The 13,322-nt window shown below is 44.2% G+C and overlaps 1 protein-coding gene across 1 annotated transcript in view; it reads left to right on the plus strand.

Moving 5' to 3' along the window:
• LOC138752855 (uncharacterized) overlaps positions 1-13,322 on the plus strand; it is a 61,980-nt gene that overhangs the window by 26,665 nt on the left and 21,993 nt on the right. The window contains exons 5-6 of the mRNA XM_069915475.1: positions 3,768-3,950; positions 12,255-12,370. Of these exons, the coding sequence (XP_069771576.1) occupies positions 3,768-3,950; positions 12,255-12,370 (299 nt within the window). The remainder of the gene's footprint in view (positions 1-3,767; positions 3,951-12,254; positions 12,371-13,322) is intronic.

Raw genomic sequence — 13,322 nt, forward strand, 5'->3', positions numbered from 1 at the left:
CATAATGCATCTCTAAAATTTAAATAAGGGTGATCATTTTCTTCTGACCACGAAGAGACCGAGGCCACACTGAGGAAGCCTTCACTGCATCTAGGAGCCTTAGAAACCTAGAAAATTAGACAAGAGAGAATCTATTGTCAGAACGTAACATGGCTGTGATGATCTGGAGCACTTGTGGTCTGTTGTTTCTTTTTCTTGTTGAAATTACTTTGAAAAATGAGAAGAGACACCAGATTTCCAAAGGTAGTTGATAATAATTGTAGCTGCCACTATAAGCTGAGCAGGAAAAGAGTTTGTGACCCATACAGTGTTTCTCGCCCAAATGCATCACGAGAGATGTTAATTCTCTCTCGCCCAAATTTTTTTGATCACTTGGGGTGGGGGGAGATGGGGAGGAGGAAGAAAGGCATTTTTTTCTAGAGGGGTGCCCAAATTTTTGTGTTCACTTGGGGTGGGGGTGGGGGTGGGGGTGGGGGTGGGGGGAGGTGGGGAGGAGGAAGAAAGGCATTTTTTTTCGAGAGGGGTATCCGGCTCCAGTTTTAGAAGATCATTGTAACCTTGATCCACTTTTTTAAATCATTAATTTATGAAGGAATAATACAGGATTGATTGCTTCTTCACTGAAAAGTTTGAGTACTACGGGGGAGTAAGGAAAGGAGGGAGACCATTTCAAAGGCAAAGTGGGCTGAATAACCTCCTTTATTGAATGATTGGTGTTCTCTGACTGCAGTCACGAGCAAGCCACAAAAGTAAGTTGAAGGGCAGAAGCCAGTGAATGTAATAAGAGACCAAGTATTCAGATTTGATTTCATTGCCAGATTGTACAATATCAACAAGGTTGGTGCTTGTTATATCTTGAACATTATTATAATGTTGGTGATGTGCACAGAAAATCTAGCATGTAGACTTTTCAATGCCAAGATGAGATACTTAAAAACAAAATAGCCACATTGTATTTAAACATTTAGTAGATGCTTGGAAATTCTGAAACTAACAAGGCATCCATGGTTTTAAGATTTTTGGAAAGATGCTTAGGAATTTCCTGAAAGCTATATTCTTTCATTTCCTGTAATGTTACCTTTCATCTGAGAACCCTGAGAACATCAGCTCCAACAACAGGGCTGAACCTGTTCCAGATCAAGGAAATTCACCCATGGTGACTCACACTAGACTTTGCTTTGAATAGCCCACACTAATAATCCCTCAGCAATGCTCAACCCTGGCTCCAACAGTAATCTGGTCGACTGCCCGCACTTGCGCGGTGACCTGTGACCATTGATCTTGTGCAGATTCTCCTGTGAGAAGTTACTTTACCGTACTGGTCAGATCCTCAGTGGCAATGTCTTGCTTTCAAACATAACTAGAGTGAGGAGAGCTTGGTCAGGCTGCGGAGGCAATATTTGTTGATCAGGTCCTCTTTTTTTATTGTAACTACAGCCACACTTGCAGGTTAACCTGGTGGAGGTGAGGCACAGTTTGTGATAAGAATTTTAAATTTAGACGTTCAGCACAGTAAACAGGCCCCTTTGACTCGTACAACCCAATTGCACCCAATTAGCCTACATTTTGAATGGTGGGGGTTGGGGGAAGCAGAACACCTGGAGGAATCCCATGCAGACACAAGAAGAACGTGCAAACTCCTTACTGACAGCACGGGATTCAAACCTCAGTTGCTAGCACTGTAGTAGCTTTGCGCTAACCGCTATGCAAACCATGCCACCCCGCGGCTAAGTGATAGCAACCGAGAATAAAAACCGAAAATACTGGAAGTACCTATCAGGTCAGGCCGCATGTGTGGAAAGAGAATGGTTCGATGAAGGGTCTTTGACTTGAAACTTTAACTCTTTCTCTGGCATGCTGAATGTTTTTCAGCATTTTGACCTGATGCTGTTCTGATGCGGAGTCTTGATCTGAAATGTCAACCGTCCCTTTCCACCACAGGGGCTGCCTGACCCCCTGAGTTCTCCCAGCAGTTTGATTTTTGGTCCTGTGGCAGCGCACTCTCTCGTGGTGAACCGGCCCCGCTTGTAACGCCACGTGGCGGGACAGCCATGAGAGGATGGTGCCATCAGAGGTGTCCCCCTCCATTGTGTTTCCAACCCAGCACGTGCCTGGGGCAGCAGTTATGACATCATCACACATGCGATGACTGAGCTCATGCTGCCTTTAAAGAGGCATGCACTAGATTTGAATTAAATAGTCATTAACGGCATCCGACGTGGTGGCTGTGTATTTCTTAGCGGTAGCTCACACTACATTGGTGACCCCGACAAGCCCAAACGTCTTTCTGATCTTTGAACATGGATCCCGCTGAGGTCAACGCTGTGGCCATCAAACTTCCCCCTTTCTGGACCCATCGCTCGCATATGTGGTTCGGGCAGGCGAAAATGCAGTTCTGCCTCTGGAACTTCTCCGCAGACGCCATGGTGTTTTACCACGTCATGAGCGTCTTGGACGAGGAAACAGCAGCCAGGGTGGACGATATCATCCACCACCCACCAGCCGAGGGTAAATATCCTGCCCTCAAGAACCTTCTCCTGGGCACCTTCGATCTCTCCCCTCAACAGCGTGCCTCCAGACTCCTACCACCTGGACAGGCTGGGAGACCACACACCATCGGTCCTCATGGATGAGATGCTGGCACTGGCAGAGGATCACAAGCCCTGCTTCTTGTTCTGCCAGATCTTCCTGGAGCAGGTGCCCGAGAACATTCAGCTCCTGCTGGCGGACAAGGACTTCACGGACCCACACCGAGTCGCAGCCCGGGCGGACACCCTCGTGTGAACCAAGAGGGAGAATGAAGTTGCCCTCAGTCAGGTCCCTCGTCCAGGAACCAGCCAGCCGCAGCCCCCCCCCCCACCCCCCCAAGCACGTCAGAGGAACACCATCCTATCTGGTGCTACTACCATCAGTGCTGGGGAGGCACAAGGTATTAAGTGCAAGCAACCATGTACCTACCAGGGAAATGATCTGGCCACGTGAACAGCCTCCTTCATATAACTGATAGATCCACTGGCCGCTGTTTCATGGTGGACACCGGAGCAGAGCTGAGCGTCTTTCCCCCCCCCCCCGCCCCCACCGCTCTCAAGACATGCACTTGATCTCGTGGTCAAACCCTGTGGGCAGCCAACAGGTCCACCATTAAAACCTTTGGCACCTGCAAGGCACAGATCCAGATCGATAAAGAAAAATTCTGTTGGAAGCCTGTGCTGGCCTCAGTGGGTACTGCGTTGTTGGGGACCAACTTCCTGAGAGCACATGGCCTGCTAGTCGACATGAAGGGCAAGACTGGTCAATGCTTGCACGTTCCACTCAGTTCGCCTAGACAATCCGTAGCCAGTTCTGGGGGGGGGGAGGGATTGTGTAGTGGCGCACTCTCTCGTGGCGAACCAGCCCCACTTGTAACGCCACGTGGCGGGGCAGCCATGAGAAGATGGTGCTGTCGGGGGTGTTCCCTTCCATCGTATTTCCAGCCTAGCGCGCACCTGGAGCAGCAGTTATGATGTCATCACGCAGGCTATGACTGAGCTCAAGCTGCCCTTAAATGGGCATGCGCTAGATTTGAATAAAACAGTCATTAATGGCATCTGATGTTGTGGCTCTATATTTCTTAGTGGTAGCCCCAATATTTTCTAATTGCATTTTGGATTCATATATTGCTGGATTAGAAGCACTGCCTTAGCATGATAGTACCACTTTTTAAAAGCCTGTTGGAAATAGAATGTAACTTCTATTAATCAGATCTCTTGCTTTCTCTGTACATGTAGGTGATTCATGAGGCGGTACTGGATATTGATGAAAAAGGAACAAAAGCTTCAGCAGTTACAAGAGTTGGTCTAATGCCAATGTCAAGGGCTCCCCGGCTTATATTTAACAGACCCTTCTTATTGTTAATTGCTGAACACAGCACTAAGAGTGTCCTATTTGCTGGAAGAGTGATAAACCCCACAGTTTAACACAGGCAGACTTCACTTATCCCCTAAAATTGCAACATTCATAATTTGTAAACAATGGTATTACTTCTGCTGCAATTTCAAATGCTGCAAGGTTAATCAAATACATTACTCTTTGCCAAAGATTATCCTGCTTTGTATAAAGCTTAGTATATTTGTTTAAGTAATTTACATTAAAGTTGATTATGAGTACAAACATTTAAAGTGTAGTATCCAGCTTTTTGCTCAACAATCCAACATGGAGCAGTCTGGTAAACTCATTCTCTTGTGGAGCTCCAAGGATCAGTAGAGTCGATGATCACTTCCAACAGTTTGGTATCTTTTTCCTGTTGTTAAGGCTGTGAATGAGTTATACATGGAGCAAGAACACAACACATGCAGACTCTCTTAAAAGAATTTCCTGAGAGAATATCTAAGAAAATCTCTCTGATCTCAAAAGTACATTGCGTTTTTGTACTCAAAAGTACAATGATCATTGCAGGTGATTAAATACAATTTCAATAGTTGCAATTGCGTAGGTCACTTCAATATTTTAGATGTGGACAAATGATTTTGCAGTACGACACATTCACAATGACTGTATGATTCACCCTATTCAAATTATGCCTCTCCTTGATCTTTCCACCAAGATCCATCACACCACGGTTTTGCACACTAAATCTCAGGCGAATTGTACAATTCACCATTCTGCCTATTTTATTATCCTCCACATTGACTTGAGCATTTTTAATTTTGTTAGACCCTGGATCAAGGTTTGAAAAATATATAAAGATTAAGAATTCTGATATTCTTGGTGACAGGGTGATGGATTGGGAAGCATGACCAAATATTTTTCTCCATTGGAGTTATGATTGCTTTCTTCTTCTCTTTGGTTTCTGTTCCCAACAAAGCCATGAGGTGATACTGCATTAAAATCCCTTTTGGAAGTGCTTGCACGCAACATGAACACTCTCTTGGCGGTGAGATTTCTTCCAAAAAGGGATTTTTAACATAGTACCGCCTTGTAGCTCTGTTGGGGAATCCAAAGTGACAGGATTTTAGACAGGTTGGGGATCAGAAAGAAAAGAGAAAAAATGCAATTGTAACTCCAATGGAGAAAAAATATTTGGTAGTGGTTCCAACTCACCACACCATTAGCCCTCTGTCTCCTTCCATCAGATAGAAGAGACAAGATCTTAAAAGCAAACCTCCAAGTTCAAGGGCAATTTCTTTCCTGGTGTTAGCAGATTCTGGAATGGACTTCTCATTGGATGATGCCCCTGAACTCTAACTCTACTCCCCCCTATATTCTGCACTAGTATCCAAGTATAACTACACCTTGCTCCTCATGACTTATGGTGACACAATAACAGTGGTTCTTAACCTTTTTCTTTCCACTCACATGCCACCTTAAGTAATCCCTTCCTAACCATGGAGCACTGGTGGTGTCCTATGCCATCAGTGTCCTGTGGTTAGGAAGGGATTACCTAAGGTGATATGTGAGTGGAAAGAAAAAAGGTTGCGAATCACTGCAATATGACCTACATTTTTATTTTATCACTGCATTAAATATGCATTGTCTTGCCAGGATAGCATGCAAACTAAAGCTTTTCACTGTATCTTGGTACACATGACAATAAATAATTCAATTCAGATTGGAGGCCTGTGACTAATGGTGTGACTGAGGGATTGGTACTGGGACCATCTGTGGGACCATGTTTGTCATCTATAGCAATGATCTAGATGAGAGATAAGATTAAGGGCAGTGCTGACTAACTGGGCGAAGAAGTATGGCCCATGTTTGGGGGGAGGGGGGGGAACAAGCCATGTGAGCTTGTTGACAAAGTGGAAAAATCTGGAAAGGAAAAGCACAAGAAAGAAAGGACCGGTCCATTCTGGCAGGAAAGGTCGGTGTGGGTGAGGCCAGGTTTGGAGTATTGTGTTCAGTTCTGGTCTCCAAATTATAGAAAGGATATAGATAAGGTGGAGAGGGTGCAGAGAAGGTTTACAAGGATGTTGCCTGGCTTACAACATCTAGAGTACAGATAAAGATTAAGGAGACTGGGACTTTATTCATTGGAATGTAGAAGGCTGAGAGGGGATTTGATAGAGGTATTTAAAATTATGAAGGGAATAGATAGACTAGACATGAGTAGATGTTTTCCCCTGAGGGCAGGGGAGGTTGGAAGAAGAGGGCATGAGTTAAGGGTAAGGGGGAAAAACTTTAGGAGAAATGTTAGAGGTGGCTTTTTCACTCAGAGAGTGGTGGCAGAATGGAATGATCTTCCAGAGGAGAGAGTTGCAGCAGAGTCCTTTCTGTCATTTAAGAGAAGCTTGGATGTGTCCATGGATATGAGGGGGTTGGAGGGTTATGTGCAGAGAGTGGGAGGGGGGAGCTGGTGGAGTTGTTCAAGGGAACTGGCACGGACTCGAAGGGCCGATATGGTCTGTTTCCGCACTGTAAACTGTTATATGTTATATTGCGGTAAATTGGATCAGCAAGTTAGCTGATGACAATAAGATTGGCAGTATTGAGGATAGAGAAGAAAGTTTTTGAAACTTGCTAAGGCTTCTGGGTCAGCTGGTAAAATGGACTGAAAAATGGCAGATAGAGTTTAATGCAGACAAGTGTGAGGTGTTGTATTTTGGAAGGGCAAACCAAAAAAGGACATACTCGGTAAATGGCAGGGCACTGAAGATGGCAGTAGAACAGGAGGATCTGGAAATGCAGATACATAATTATCTGAAAGTAGCATCATAGGTGGATAAGATTCTAAAGAGGGCTTTTGGCATATTGGCCTTCAAGGTTTTGAGTACAGGAGTTGGGATGTTATGTTGGAGTTATATAAGATATTGGTGCGGCCAAATTTGGAGTATTGCCTGCAGTTTTGGTCACCTAACTACAGGAAGGATATCAGCAAGATGGAAAGAGTGCAGAGAAGATTTACTAGGATGTTGTCCAGACTTCAGGAACTGAGTTACAGGGAAAGATTAAACTGGTTAGGACTTTATTCCCTGGAACATAGAAGAAAGAGGGGAGATTTGATAGAGGTTTTTTAAATTATGAGGGGGATAGATAGAGTAAACGTAGATAAGCTTTTTTCCACTGAGGGTGGGTGAGAGACAAACAAACCAGAGGACATGAATTGACGGTGAAAGGGGAAGAAGTTTAGAGGGAGCATTAGGGGAACTTCTTCGGGCAGAGAATGATATGAGTGTGGAAAGAGCTGCCAGCTGAAGTGGTAAATGTAGGCTCAATTTTAACATTTAAGAATAACTTGGGCAAGTTCATGGATGGGAGGGGTATGGATGGCTATGGGCAGGGTGCCGGTCAGTAGGAATAGGAAAAAAATATTTCTGCACAGTCTAGAGGGGCTGAGGTAGCCTGTCTTTGTGCCGTAATTGTTTTATTGTTCTATGGTCAAATTCCTCAAGATTCTATCACTGAACTGCACACTGGGAGCTACTTATACTGTCTAATTAACCTACCAATCTTCATGTCTTTGGAATGTGGGAGAAAACCAAGGCACCCAGAGAAAACTCACATGGTCAGAGCATGTGTAATTTCCACATCGATATCACTCAAAGCCAGTATTGAACCCAGGTTTCTCTGGCACTAGGCTTTAGTAGCTGCACCACTGGGCTACACACAGGAAGGCAACAGCAGTTGAAAAAGGTAAGACTTTACTACTTATAGCCTGAGTCCATACAATAGTGAGTTCAAGCCCTCTTCCAAAGTCTCAGCCAATGCTTGAGTGTAGTACTGAGTGGGATAATGACACTTGGATTCCATCCTAAGGCAAGACTCCCCACTTCTCTCTCTGCTGGAACTAAAACAATGTAGGTGATTGGGAGGCATGATCAAATCTTTCCATTAATTTGAGAGGCAACTCTTTGCTTCCACTCCCTGCATTCTCATCCTCAATCAGTTTCAAACTCTTGCTGCCACTTCCCCTAGTGTTTTATATAACCATATAACAATTACAGTACGGAAACAGGCCATCTCGGCCCCTCTAGACCGCACCAATTGCTCCCTGCCCATAACCCTCCAACCCACTCACATCCATGCACCCATCCAACCTTCTCTTAAATGACAAAATTAACCCTGCTGCAACCACCTCTTCTGGAAGGTCATTCCACTCAGCCACCACTCTCTGAGTGAAGAAGCTTCCTCTCATGTAACTTCTAAAGTTTTGTCCCCTAACCCTTATCTTATGACCCCTCATTCCAATCTCACCTATCCTCAAGGGGAAGAGCCAATTCACATCCCCTTCATAATTTTATATATCTTTATCAAATCCCCCCCTCAACCTTCTTTGCTCCAATGAATAAAGACCCAGTCTACTCAATCTTTTTTTGTATTCTAGATACCAGGCAACATTTTAGTCAATCTTCTCTGCACCCTCTCTACCTTATTGATATCTTTCCTATAATTTGGGGACCAGAACTGCACACAATATTCCAATATGCTATGAGAAAAGGGAAATCTCGCGGGTGATCCAATCAGTGTATATGCATCCATTTATGTCACTGAAATCGATTAAATTATCTTTCCCATGGCACATTTTTGAGAGAGCTTACTGAGTACATATTGGACGTCTTTTTTTTGCATTACAGGAGTTTTGAAAAGAATGAAAGATGCAACATAAAATCAAAATCTTTCTCCGTTTCTGCCTCTGGGCAACGTCAAAGGCATCGTCCAAATCCAGACAGCAGAATGAGACATTGCTGTGAGTGTCAGAAGTTCAGAACTACCTCCAACAAAACTGAAGGCCTCGTACCTACATGGTGACAACTTACCAAAATTTTTTGACTCTTGCTCAACAGAACAATTTGACTTGTTGGGAAACCTCACATGATTATTCAAACTACAGGCAGAACAACCTCATGGATTATATAAGTGGATGTTGTTTTGGAGGAGATATTTGTGCCCTTAATTTCTCTGTACCAGCAAACTGAAAAAAAATGTTAACATTTTGAAATAAAACGTTTTCTATTGCATCATCGGTCTAAAAGATGAAACCTTAGGGCTTGCAATTATTTTCCACCTTTTATGACCAACTTTTGCAGTTTGACCTCCGTCTAATCTTCCATGTGGTGGTGCAGGTAGTTCTAGGTCTTTTTATTCTTCATTGTCCAGTCATGGCACCTCGTTGGCTGCTCATGGTAGGAATGGCAAGGCATCTTTATCCAGATCCAGCAAGTTTTTCATGCAGATTTTTCACAGATCACTTGTTATTTAGGCCATGTTGTCTAATCTATTTGTGGTTTACACTTGAATAAATTAAGAACACTCGCAGTTCCTGACTGATGCATTTTCTTCTCAGCAGAGAGGATACCACTGAGGTGATTGCCGTTAAAAGTCAAATCAAGCAATCACTGATCTACTTTTATAAACTAAATGAATCACTAAGTTAAAAGAAATCCATGATTCATCTCTCCTTTAAATATTCTAATTGCTAAGTTTGAGTTAAATCAATATAATCACTGAATTTCTGTTCATTAGATGGGAAGTTGGAGCCTGTGATGGAGTTTGCCACATTCTGCGGCCGTCTGTGTTCCTGGGCACTCAAATTATCAAACTAGTCTCTAATGCAACCAGTCGGTATTCTTTCCACAGTACACATGTTGAAGGTTGATAGAGTATTCGACGGCATATCAAATCTCCACAAAATTCTTAGATAACAGCGGCATTGGTGTGCCTTCTTCACAGTGGCTTTGAGGTGCTGGTTCTAGGAGTGATCCTGCTGACATGTGGACTCCCAAGAACTTGCAGGGTTTAACTCTCTACACTGCTATCCCATCAATGAAGGCAGGGTCATGTTAAGTTTCCCTCCCCCAGTCTATTTTAAAGGGAACTATTTGATAACCTGACTGAAAACCAGCCTTCTGTCCCTTGTCAACTTGGGATCATCAAATAACCAAGCCAATTGCTGGCACCACAGTGCTTTTCCTCCTCAGACAGAGAGAGCCTACTAACTGATAACCTTTTGATCAGTCAGATTTAATATTCTGGGTTTCAATTGTCTTAAATGAAGGCCCCAGTTAATGCAACCTCTTTCTCTCTGAACCAAACTCCAGAACTCAGTGAAAATTGGTGCTAGATTTTATGGACAACAGGTTGATGAATCTGCCTCCATGCTGTGTACTCTGTGACTGTACAACAAATGTGAGGCATTGATCCAAATCCATTGGGGATACCTGCAGAGGGTGCAGTGAAAGGAAACATTCAATCTGATTTTGTGCCATTGTGCTAACTTCTGCCTTTAAGTCCACTGGGGTCTTTATCATTGATTCATCCACAACAGTGAGGGACCAGGACATCTCTTGCTAACAACAGGAGGCCCTTTCATGCCGAGCCTCTGCCTGGAGGCCGGCTATAAGCACGGAGAGAAAAATAAAAACTTACTTTTCACGGAGCAGCCCTAAAATGCTGCTTTTGTGTTGCATTCATGTTGAGCGGTGCCTTGTAGCTCCCTCCAGAGCCGATGGAGGGGAGCGACTGGTGCTGTGGCGCCACCTGTAATAAATACATGGCAAAGCAATGGCCATCTTCCCTACCCATAATCTCCACACAGCTGGAACCGCTCTGTGTTTCCTAGAACAGTTCCAGCTGTATGGGGAATTGTGGGTAGGGAAGACGGCCATTGCTCTGCCACGTTTTGAGCCACTGATGAGTGGCCCTGAAGACCGAAGCAGCCCAGTGAGGTACCAGAGCGGCCAATGGGGCTGTCACAGCCTGCACCAGCCGCCCCTGATAGCCTCTGCTCTGACATCCCCTGCTCTGACCGCCCCTGCCCTAATGACCCCTGCCAGCCCCACTGCCCATACGGCCATCATCAGCCCCCCTGCCCTGACAGCCCCCCCACCACCTCTCACCCTGATGGCCCCCGCCGGCCGCCCCTGCCCTGATAGCCCCCATCCATGCCCTGAAGGGATCATGGAGGGAGAGGAATGAGTGGGTGGGAGAGAGAGTGAAGATGGGTCACAGGCTGACAGCATCATTGCAACAACATCAATCTATCTCTAGAAAGCTGCTTGCAGTGCCATTACATTCATGCAGGATGGCGGAGCGCAGTGTTCTGCTGCTGACCCTTCCCTGAGAGGGATTGCACTCGGTGCCTTGGAGCCAGCCACGGCACATTCATAGAGGTAAGTCTCCCACAGTAAGGGCAGATGATCTCCGCCTTTACTGTTGGGCTTTTTCACTGCATGAAAGGGCTTACGCATTAAATTAATTTTGTAGTGCAGATTCCCTCATTCAGTTCAACTTCTCTGATTTCTTATGCAAAGGCATTTACAAAATAATTAATGCATTAATCGCTAAAGTTAATTCCAGATAGATGCTGTGGCTAGAACTGAATCCAACAAAGAAGGAAATTCATTTTTAAAGATTTTAGATTTACATTTTAAATTTTTTTTAAATTTAGACATACAGCATGGTAACAGGCCATTTCAACCCACTTGTCCATACTGCCTAATTTACACCCCCTTAGCCTCCCCCGGTATGTTTCAAATGGTAGGAGGGAACTGGAGGCCCAGGGAAAACCCACGCCAACATGGGGAGCATGTACAAACTCCTTACAGATAGCGCAGGATTATGAACTCCAGTCCTGATCCCTGGCGCTGTATAAGCATTGCACTAACTGCTATGCCATCTCAAATATTGCACAGGAAAGAGATACAGGTGTATCAGAGCCAACACCGCGAGGCTGAGAAGCAGCTTCTTCTCATGGACAGCGACCAAAGGAACTGCTCACACTAACCATCCGAGACTCTAATATTTACAAAAAATATTTATTTATCTAATTATTTTTATTGTATGAATATTTGTCCTGCATGCAGATAATTTGTCTGAATGTGTGTTAGGTCTGATTGTGTGCCTGGATGTATTACCCAAGGACAGGAGAACACTGTGTGGTCGGGTTGAGAACTTGTGCAATCGGTTGATAATAAACTTGACCTTGAGGAAGTATATAAAGGGACCATTGTTTTTAGGCAATACGTGGAACTCCAGTAATTTCCCTGTCGTTTTGCAAATTCTGCCAACCTTTCTGCAAAGAGGACTATGATTTGTCATGCCAAGTCAAAACTGGGAATTGCTGTCATTCCAAACATGAAGGGCAATTTAATATGCAAATGCAATATGCAATGTGATCTCTTTGTCCTACGCTTCAAGAAAGCAACATCAACTTGCCCGGCTCATTGAAAGGAACAACCTGAAAATATTTCTACATCGAGGGCGCTGATTTATTCCTTTGCAGGATACGGTTGTTGGTGGCAGTGCTAACATTCGTTGCCCATTACTAATTCTTCTTTAAGAGGCAATTAAAAGCTGACCCCATTTGTGCACCTGGAGTCACGAGCAGAGCAGGTAAGAATGACCGATATGTCTTTAGGCTTTACCCCTCCTCACAAATGACCTTTGGCAAAAACAAGTAAATGCACAAAGTATCTCAGACTATTTTTGGAGAAACAATGTAAGTTACTGTGTGAATGCTGGCATGTTGACCACAGCATAATTAATAGATGATCTGGACATTGATAGCTATATTGATCAGGAGTGTAACCAGTAAATCACCAACACTGGAATTTACTTGTCCCTTCCCTTACTCAACCTCTCGCTTTCTATAATCAAAATAGTTTTGTGATCATTATCTATTGAAAACGCACAGGCTCGCAAAGCTATCTTGACAAATACTCTTTCCACCCATTTTCCAGCGAGGACACGGTTCCGTGCTCCTGTATATTTGCCTTTGTAATTCTACCTCTTCGGACAGAACCACTCACACCAGCGTGATATCTTCCTTTTGCCTCAACTGTGGCTTCTCCTTCTGAGTGGAGATTTGATAGAGGTATACAAAATTCTGTGGGGGATAGATGGAGTCAATGCAATTAAGCTTTTTCCACTAAGATTATATGAGATAGAAACCAGGGGACATGGGTGAAAGGGGAAAGGTTTAGGGGGAACATTAGGGGCAACTTCTTCACAGAGTAGTGGGAGTGTGGAACAAGTTGCCAGCAGACTCAATTTTAACATTTAAGGAAAATTTGGACAAGGGTGAGAGGGGTATGGAGGATGATGGACTGGGGGCAGGTCAGTTGGACTAGGCAGGAGAAGAGTTTATTTTCCGTACTGTAACATTCTATGGTCGTATGGTTCACCGCAGCCAGAGCAGAGAGGACTCCCAGCTGCGTCTTATCCCTTTCTTCTAATGCTGCTTTGGGAAAATGGGTAATATATTGTTGCTTGGATTGCCTCAGAATATTTTGGAAGCTTTATGACAAACATATGCAGTAGCTAATCGTTCTTGACTGTTCTTGCAATGTTTCAATCACCTTCATGCTCAGCTTTGTTTGAATGTTGCTTTATGAAGGTTCCCAGAACTG

Source organism: Narcine bancroftii, chromosome 2, assembly GCF_036971445.1.
Source record: "Narcine bancroftii isolate sNarBan1 chromosome 2, sNarBan1.hap1, whole genome shotgun sequence".
NCBI lineage: Eukaryota > Metazoa > Chordata > Chondrichthyes > Torpediniformes > Narcinidae > Narcine > Narcine bancroftii.